We start from the raw sequence: 9,546 nt of genomic DNA, 5'->3' as shown, positions 1-9,546 counted from the left end.
AGAGAGAAGTCTACAATGCCAATGAGGCCAAGAAAATTGTTTGCACTTAGTTTCCTTGGATCTTTTGTTAACAAGGAAGGCACCAATCCTATCTGAATGTGGCCTTTCTAGAACATTCAAGAATGAAAAGTAAAATTTCAGCAATAGACTAATTTCTAGTTTTCTAATGGCAAGTATTAGATACCTGCAGTATTACTAATAAACGTATCTCATGTAACGACAAGTATTAGATGTTTGCAGTGATACTAACAAGGGTATTTTTACATATTTTGGTATAATTCTGGAATCAATGCTTTCCTCCATAATTATTTATGTAGCAGAAGTCTGTGGGTATATTTCGTGTTTTTAGAGAGGCAGTTCATACTGGCATAAAATATATCAGTTTGGAGAATGGACTCTGGCATCATATTTACTTGTAATGGTACTTTAAACGCAACTGTGGCTTTCAGTGCTATGCTGACAGTAACCTAGTCTTCAGTCTCTCCTGGGAACACAGCCCATTCCTGACTCCTGGACACCCCTTCCCTTCCAGCTCAGACTGGGATCTGGAAGTCACCATCCTTACTTTCACCCCCCACGATCCCCCTTCTCTGCCCTCAGACCCAGTGGTTTTTCATTTAAAAGCACACTTCTGAGTGGGAGTTTATATAAATAATCATGCCTCCATACAATTAGATTTCTGTCTGTTTTTGTAAAAGACCTGGCCCAGGAAGGCTTAGAGTGCAAAATACCAGAGCTAATATGTACATTTTAACTGGGAGGAAACTATACTCAATACCTCCCTTAGTACATTCCTGAGTGGGGTATTGCCATTTTCATATTGCAAGGAGTCACCCAAAATGTGAGTACTAAAAATGTGTTTTGATTTAACTTTTATCTATATTCTGTGGGGAGATTTTTTTTATTAATCTATGGTGTTTGTAAGTTCTTTTTCTAAGCTTCTTGAAGATTGCAACCGTGCAAATGGATTTCAGTAGGATAAACTTCAAGTATACAGGCAAATATTTTCACCTTGGCTGTACTATGCATCAATTGGTAATTGTTCTTTTATCCCGGTGGGTATTTGCTGGGGCAGGAATTTCCATGATCCTTTCTTGGCGGAGGAACGCAGTGATGTTCTACATAAGGAAAAGTTCCAGTTTTGTGCTGTTATGCAACTGCCTTACAAAAGAGTGAGCATCTGCTGAAAAATAGCTATTGCCCTGGAAATAAATTCCTGTCTCAGGCTAGAGTTGTGCCTTATGAATTTTAATTTCTACTCACATATTATCTCATGCAGGCTTTTAAGTGTTTCTTCACTCTGGAAGGATTAGATGACATGGGCATTCTATGTTGATGCCAGTAGAATACAGCAGAGCAACAGGAAAGAGGTTCAGAAGCAGTTAGCATTAAAGCCTTTGATGGTGCATAAGTAAGTATAGAAGAGGTTAATGAGTACAGTGAAGGTGTGACGTAAATAATACTCCAAGTTATAAACCTGGTGTAAACTAGTTGGAAAAAAGTAGTATGTGGCAGAGTTGTAATTTACAGAGTTTTAGCATGGAAGTTACCAGACCAGTAAGTGAATAGGGCCAAAGGATGTGTTTGTGTGGATAGCAATCTAACTCCATTGACCTTGTTTATATCAGCAGAAACAAGAACAGAAATTTCTCTATAAGCTTTTGCATTTTTTAATTGTAGCAAAATTACCCTTCTATTTTCACACCTGTTTTTTCTTCTGTGTAATTTCTGAAGTGTTCAGAAATGTGTGTGTTGACTTAACCTGTTACTTCAGCAATGGAGTAATTCCACTAGTGTGAGACAAATGTGACAGCCATTGATGTTCCATAATTCAAGAACTCTGGAAACTTGCACTTACAATTTATGACAACATTATCTTGGTTCTGTGCCTGTGTAAAACAAGGTTTGTAATTTGAAGTGAGACATAGTGTTTGGGAAGAAGACAAATATTTTCACGTGTACTCGTGACTGTACTACAGACTGTGCACTTTAAAAGTAGACGGAACTAGTCCAAAAACCTGGTTCTGAAAACCCACAGTGTTCTCGGCTTTCATTGGCAATAGGAGGTTCTGGGAGCCTGGCTTCAGCATTGTACCTCTGAATTCATGAAGAGGATTCAATTCAATTACAATGGGAGTTGCTTGGATGCCATCATTAGATTTTTTTTTTCTTTTTTTTTTGAGGCTAAATAATAGCCTTAATTTCCATGTTTCCTTCTCTTACAAATCAGAGTCTCAAGAAATTGTGTAACTTGCATTTATGTTAAAAATAAAGAGATACTGCTGTTTTTCTTTGACTTTCATTTTGTTGTCCGTTACTTTTGTTTTGGGTGGGTTTGGTTTTTGTTTTTGTGGTTTTTTTGGGTTTTTTTGGTTTTTTTTTTTTGAAGATGAGGAAGAAAGTATTCAAGTTGTTGCAGTGACTACTCTCTCAGTAAATGTGATCACCGAATGTAAAGGGGAAAAATTGAGACTGCTCTGCTCCACTGTGATACTCAGTTTTGCAGTCATTATCCCATGCTGCACATTCCCTTCTCTTGATGTCTGTCCAGTGCAGAGTATTAAATCCTTAAGGAAGGAGAATCTTGTACTTGTCAGGGCTGTGATCATGTGAGATGCCATGGCCTTATGATTTGGGTTTGGATTGGGCTATAAGATTGCACATGTGATACATGAAGTGTCTCCAACTGAACTGCGCTGTACAAATGAGTTACAAATGAGGAGTCAGATCTGGGATTCACTAATTTAAATACTTCAAATTATAAAAGAAACAAAGGGGTTGGTGAAAAAATTTGGAAAACAGCAAAATAAGTGGAAAAAACTGAAATGTGAGTGTTCCTTTTAATTTTTTTTTTTCCCCCAATTGTTCCACATGGCTGCTTTATACCAGAGGCCAATTTCCAGGACCACCCTGCAAGAAAAGGACTAGCGCTATTGCACTTTTATTTTTTTAAAATTTGTTTTAAAAGGGTATATATATCGAGGATGATCAATTGCCTAAAAATGCGTCATGTGCGGTCCCCTGGGGCTTCTTATACAGTCTCTAGATGCAGTTCCAGAAGGACAAGGAACTCCTTCCCATAGATCTCGTGCTGTATCTGCTAGCTCCGTAGAGTTACTGTGGATACCTAAGGACATACCGAAACATGCTGGATGCTTGTGACAACTGAGTCAATGAGTTTATGTGCAGATAGTCTCTGCCGTTACCTCTGGTTGTCAGAGGTCACAGCAGTCAGGCAGATTTACAGATGAGTGTGCAGAGAGGCAGAATTTAGAGATACATGGGGTCTCATACAGCTTCAGCAGTTCTGTGGTAATGGCAGTTATTGGACAGGTCCTCCGTAAGTGACTCCACTCACTGACGTTCTGATGGTGTGTTGTGGGCAGGTCACAAGCATTTGGGCAAGTAAAGAACCAGCAAATACATCAGTTATGTGACTGAGAATGATAGGATTTGACCCTTCAAAATCGACTCATCATATTGCCTTCAAATATGTAAGATTCATCTTTTCCTTCTTGCTTTGTTAAACATTTGGGAGTTTCTCAGCCAAAATGAAAACAACCCAGCAGGTTAATAACACTGAGTCTGGGGGGATGCTGTGTGATTTAATTACTGTGCTAATTCAGCAGTCATTTAAGGTTGCGCAGTACAGCACTCTGATGGGACTGCTTAATAGAAGAAAATACCAACCTGCTGAAGTGCAGGAATCCAAGGAGGAAAGAATGCAGTGTAAAGTCCAGCCGAGAAAAGGAATGATAATATACAAATCAAAGTAACAAGAAGAAGATGTGGAAAGAAGGAAGCATGACAAACCAGATGATTAACTAGGATTAGTGTCCACAAGTGCAGTATACCCCTAAGGAAAAAATGATAGCTGACTAATGGAAAGCTATAAAAAGAGATCTAAAGATAAAAGTCCTACTAATAATTGTGCCTCTAAAATCTGAGCTCTTAGGCAGAGCAAGACTGCTACAAGCACCTTATTAGATTCACAAAACTCCACAGGAGTGACTCATTCGTATCAGATAGTGCCGTCTTCCCAAGGGAACAGGCCTGAGAGAGACGAAGGGAACCCTCTGTGAAAGGTAGACTGTAAAGGACAGGAGCTTCTGCAGAAGGACAGTCTCAGGCTGAGGCTGCCAACAACCAACAGAAAATGCTGGGTGATAAGAGTCCTGGTTTCTGGGACTTCACATGGCAAATGCACCCTGTAGGAACCAAGCTGAGGATATACCAAAATAGATCAAAATGTTGAAAATAAAACCTCAGCTTCTTGTAGTTAAAAGTATTGCCGTCTTGATGCCATTTAGGACATGTTGGGTGCTGGCAACTGGGTCCAGTCTAATGAGACAAGAGAAAAGAATACACAACTCACACTGAACATCTCTTGGCAAGGTACTTCATGTATTTTTAAATTAATATCAATACAGTAGCAAAACGCTTTACTGACAGGAACACAAAACTTGCTGTAAATTAGTCTTATTTACATTCATTCAGAGGCTATTAGAGTCAATAAGCCATAGCTGAAATCAAGATTCAGATGCTATTTCTAACATATCACAGGAAGGGTACCAGGAAGGGCGGTTTGTAGCAATCTAACAGAAGCGAATGGAGAAAACTCAAAGCTCTCAAGCTTTGGGAATGCTCTTTGCATTGTGGTTTTGGAGAAGAAGGGAAGGGCTTTATTAAGGAATGTAGTGTGGCTGGCCTTCACTAATATTTTGAGTTATTCTGATGAGAAGAAATCCAATCCCCATAAACGGTTCAGGGAGAAAAGGTTTAAATCTATAGCTTTTGTTTTTTTACATTCTTTCTTTCTGGCAGAATATGCTTGAATTAATATCCTGCCCACCAGAGCCACCTATCCAGAGAGAAAAATCTCTGTTCTTGCTGTACTTTCTAAAGCAACTGGTAACCTCTGTGCCTTTCCGTGTGAAAAGAATTGCGTGCTCTTTGGAAAGAGGAAAAGAATGAATCAGTGTGCGGGTTACAGCAACAGGAATGTTAATTTATAAGCAAGTATCTACAGTCTTTCCAGGGTTCTTGAGTGCTTGTTTTCTTTTATTCACGGCATTCAAGACTTTCTTTCTTGGCCCAAGCTCCATCTGAATGCTCTGTAGATCTTCATCAGAGCATAGCATCAGGGCATCTAAATCAATTTTTTCCCTCATGAAGACTGGGAGAAACTCATCCAGCATCTGTGATGCCAGAAATACCTCAAGGGGCGTGTTCTCTGCTTCCTCGTCATCCCAAATGACTTCTTCCTCATGCCAAGGGATGTCAGCGCTATTTTCAGCATCATCTTCCCCGCCGTTCTCAGTATTTTCATACTGAAAGAGCTCACTGGACATTTTAAAGCTTATAGCTTCTTTCTCAGAAGACACAGTTCCAGGATTTACATCCACAGCCAAATTCCTTCCAAATACAATCTTGCCGAGACCTGGCCGCTTAAAAATGGAGAGCTGACTGTCATTATCAGAGAAGTTTTTCTCTCCGAGATCATTCAGTAGTTCATCCTCCTCTTTCTCATCAAACAAATGCATCACAGTTTTCCTACCTGTACCATCCTCTTGGCCATTGCTTTGTGTTTCCTGGCTTCTTGTGCTGTCAGCTGTCCTCTTCACCTTCAGTTTGAAGGTATCTTTCAGATTTTTTGAGAATGGACTTGTTGTATTTGAAGCAAAGAGACTAGGCATCTTTACCCTGGAATGTGTCCCTCTGGAAGAATTTAATGTGCCAACCTGTTCTTTCATATAATTCCGGTTCATTTCATGCTGGTGTTTCTCTTGGCGCTTCTCGCATTCCTTGATTTGTTTCTCCACATTCCTCTGGGCCTGAGCTTTGAGTTTGGAGACCTTCTTTGGGTTCAGCATGTTCTGCTCGGTGGCAGCTTTGTCCAGGATTCGGACACATTCATTGCGGTCTCTGCTGGCAGCCACCTCCAGGGGAGTGCGGAGGTCATTGTCCAGAGCAAATATATTGGCACCGAAGTTGATCAAAAAAGAAACGCAGTGGATATGACCATTGCAAGCGGCGTGGTGGAGAGGAGTGTTCCCCCAGATGTCACATTTGTCCGGGTCACCTCTGAGAAAGAAAATAGCATACGGTGAGCTGGACGTACCCAAGCATAGCACTGCAGTAGATTGAGCAGATACTAAATGTTTAGCTCAGCTTTGCTACGAGGAGTACAGCCCGATGAACATGAGTCAGCTCAGCTCCATCCTCTAGAACGGCGCTGCACCTACTTACACGAACTTACACCGAGTTTGGCTGCGTGTGTGGCATAAGCTCTAGTTCCTGCCTGTCTGTGGGCTCAGGCTTCAACTTACGCTCGTTGGAATTAATGGCAAAATTGTTTCAGTAGCTTTTGGGTGGAATATTTTAAAGGCTTTTCGGTGACACTTCCCTTTTGCATGTCAAATGCGGGGACAATATTAAGAGGATTCTTCACTGGCCACAGTGATACATATTTGATGAGCCTATGCAGTAAAGTTTTTCGTAAGTAATAGGTAAATGATTAGGAGTAAAGCCCTGATTACACATTTGTCTCCATTGCTATTAGATTAAGCTCAGATAGATGCTGTTGTTTTTCTTTAGCTCTTTTGTTCTCCTTAAGCTGCTTTTGCTCATGGGGTTTGAAAAGCACAAGCTCAGTTGAAAATAAAAAACCACATCTTTTCAATTGAGTTTAAAGCCAGTGAAAAGCATTGCTTTCTTTTTAACTCTTGCGCTGACTTCACATTGAACTGCTGCCTGCAGACGAGAATCGGCCTGAATCTTTTAAGTCGTATTTGGCAGGACCAGCATTAGCAATGGTTCAGAACAGAGCTTGAATTGTCTGTGACCAACAACCAAGGCAGCCACCGTAGCCCAAAACCTTTAGTAACTTCAGAGCCAGGGGCCAACTTTACAAGGAGAATTTCTACTCTTGGGAGTTGAAACATTTCAATGTCTTGGAGATTTGTTCCACGGCAGTTGTACTATGAATGAGATGGTACATCCTATCGCGAAATCTCCTTCAGGCATTGATCTCTGGCTTTGAGTATCTCTGAAGAAAAGCACTAACGTATTTGTTGAGGGCCAAATCCGAAAACATCCTTCAGCCTGAAATGCCACAGGCAAGAGGGAGGTCGGGGGTCCCCGCTCGCATCGAGAAACAATGGCAAGTCTGAGCACGCCAGGCTGCGAGAGCGCAGGCATTTCTGCAAGGAGGTGGCAGCTGAGGATCAGAGTTTCTCCACTTAGACATATGGAAACCATGTGTACGTATTTCTGCTTTTGTGGCTCTGCCCTGGGGAACTGCCTGACTGCGGCTGGGCGTGCCAGACTCCTTAATTCCTACATTAGCAAACAGGCTGCATTACCCTGAGCCTTGGGTCATCCATCCTCCCCCAGGTCCCTTCATAGCTGTTTGTGGTCTCTTTTCCCCATGGAGCCTGCCAGCCTTTGAGCCTCAGACAATTGACAAACTAGAGTGTCTGTTCCCAGCTCAGTGGGACTTTGGATAAGGTTTGACATCTACTTTGGGTTCTCATACTCCTCTTTTCCCAAGAAAGAGGCTCACACAAAAGAGAACAGATCTGCTACTTGGTCTTGCCTTTATTCATGTACCTGCAAAGCAAGCAGAGAAAACGTCTCTTGATGCCTGGGAAGATAAACTATTTCAAGATGAAAGCGGATTATTGTTAGTATTGCTCTATTTTCCAAGGGCTGAATGCGTTGCAAGCTTCAGAGTCCTAAAATCTGCAAGCACTCTAAAGAAAACCATCCTGTATCTCAGTGCCTTTGTCAGAAAACCTCTTCAAGGAAAGGATGAATTTGTTAAAAATAATTAAAATACTTTCTTACAAGAAAACATTAACTGAATGCAGAACAGATTGAACGTCTTCCAAAATTCAGCTTCTCTGAAGAAAACCAGTGGAACTACAGCCATATCTCTGACAGCCCCAGCTTGCTGATCTTGGATTAAAAGAAGTCTTGGATTAAAATAGAGGTGAATGCATATGTTTGAAGATTTTGAAGGCAATACTGTCCCAAAGCTGTCCTCTACCAAGAGAAAGAGTTAGAAATACGTTAAATAACAAATACATAGGAATTCTGATCTTTGTGTCATCCTTTGTGACTTCTATCAGCTTACATGGTAGAAGACGTATTTTTCACTGAATTTTGAAAAAAATTATTATGTTATTTGTTCCTTGGCTAGTTGTTCTATCTTCTAGGTGTTCAGGGACAAACCTTTATTGACTCTAGATACTTCTCGGAGCTGCCTTAATTATACGAGTTGAAAACCTGTCAATCTATTTTTGCTTCTCCTGGGGACACAGCAATAACCATGCAGTTCAAAGGTCTTTTTTATTGTATTATTACAGCCACACCTGAGCTCAATGAGCTATAAAACAAATCTATGAAAAACCTATTTTTATTCTATATTTTCAATTCTATTTTTAATAAAAGAAAACTCAGATACATCCAAATAGTTATTCAACTTTTCCCTCCGATCTTCTTTAAACTCTTATGATTGAAAATACAGGTCAACTTAACCTTCATCTCTGTCCAGAAAGAATAATTTATTAACTGTATCTCTACACAAGAGCAGATTTTCTTTTATTAGATCTTACTATAGATTCACAGCTTAAAATGTAGGCTCCAAGCAAGAGAGTACAGAGGGTGGGGAGGTAATTGCCATTTCAGTAATACATTTTAAGCATGTAGTACATTTAAATGATACCAAACAGAAATGTTACTATTAGAAAATAAAGCTGTAGAAAACCTTCCTTTACTTTTTTCTCTTTTTTTTTTCAGGTTTACAAGTATCGTACCCCAGCTTCTGAAGCAGTATTATCATTTTTATCATGATGGTAGTAGCTAATACTATAAAAAGCAGAGAAATAACAATTTTAGATGTTACCGTCTCAAAACTATCGGTTGTGACTTGCCTCTGGAAAGCATTAAACCTTCACAGGTGTCTACTAACTGCACTTTGGAAGCAAATGGGAGGGATTTTTTTCTAAAAATGTTTCAAACAATGCATTTCTCTGGACCCAGTTTCAAAGATACGTTATCACCAAAGGCTGTCGGCCAACTTCTCCTCCGTTACAGCGAGGTGAGGTCCCGGAGCCCTGCTCTACCAACCGCTCCCGGCAGCCGCCATATACGAGACGGTCCCGCTGATGTCGGTGCGGCTTCACCGACCGCACGTACAGACCTGCTCGCAGGTTCTGGGCCATTGCAAATGAAGAGAAACAATTCTTGGCAATGCATTGAAAGAAATGGCCGTGATTTTCAGCCTTTTGGGTCTGAGGTCATCGGAGCATTAGAAAAATGATGCAGTAATTATAGTTTTAAACCACAAGCTTTAAGCAATGGAGGCTGATTGACTTACCCCCTCCGACATATGACTTCCAGAGCTTCTAGATACCCATGGTATGCTGCCAGAAGGGTAGGCGTCATCCCGGCTTCATCTGAAGTATTGAGGTCTTTCCTAGTGGCTTCTTTCAAGAGGTCCAAATTGCCATCGGCTGCTGCTTTGTGATACCTGCTGGACAT

General features: G+C 40.7%; 1 protein-coding gene across 1 annotated transcript; it reads right to left on the bottom strand.

The window, feature by feature from the left end:
- Positions 1-5,009: 5,009 nt before the first annotated feature.
- ANKS4B (ankyrin repeat and sterile alpha motif domain containing 4B) lies at positions 5,010-9,546 on the bottom strand. The gene is made up of 2 exons (XM_009584919.1): positions 9,383-9,546; positions 5,010-6,084 (listed from the first exon to the last, which is right to left on the bottom strand). The coding sequence occupies exons 1-2, from the start codon at positions 9,544-9,546 to the stop codon at positions 5,010-5,012; spliced, it is 1,239 nt and encodes a 412-aa protein (XP_009583214.1).

The sequence above is a fragment of the Fulmarus glacialis genome, unplaced genomic scaffold (assembly GCF_000690835.1).
Source record: "Fulmarus glacialis isolate BGI_N327 unplaced genomic scaffold, ASM69083v1 scaffold6379, whole genome shotgun sequence".
NCBI classification, from domain to species: Eukaryota; Metazoa; Chordata; class Aves; order Procellariiformes; family Procellariidae; genus Fulmarus; species Fulmarus glacialis.
Note: the sequence above shows the minus strand (reverse complement) of the source record. Positions and strands in the feature narration are given on the sequence as shown.

Coding starts and splice junctions, on each gene's coding strand:
- ANKS4B (XM_009584919.1), bottom strand. CDS start 9,546: ATGTCCAGCAGGTATCACAAAGCAGCAGCCGATGGCAATTTGGACCTC. Junction 6,085..9,382: donor GAAGTCATATGTCGGAGGGG/GTAAGTCAATCA, acceptor TTTCTTTCTCAG/AGGTGACCCGGACAAATGTG.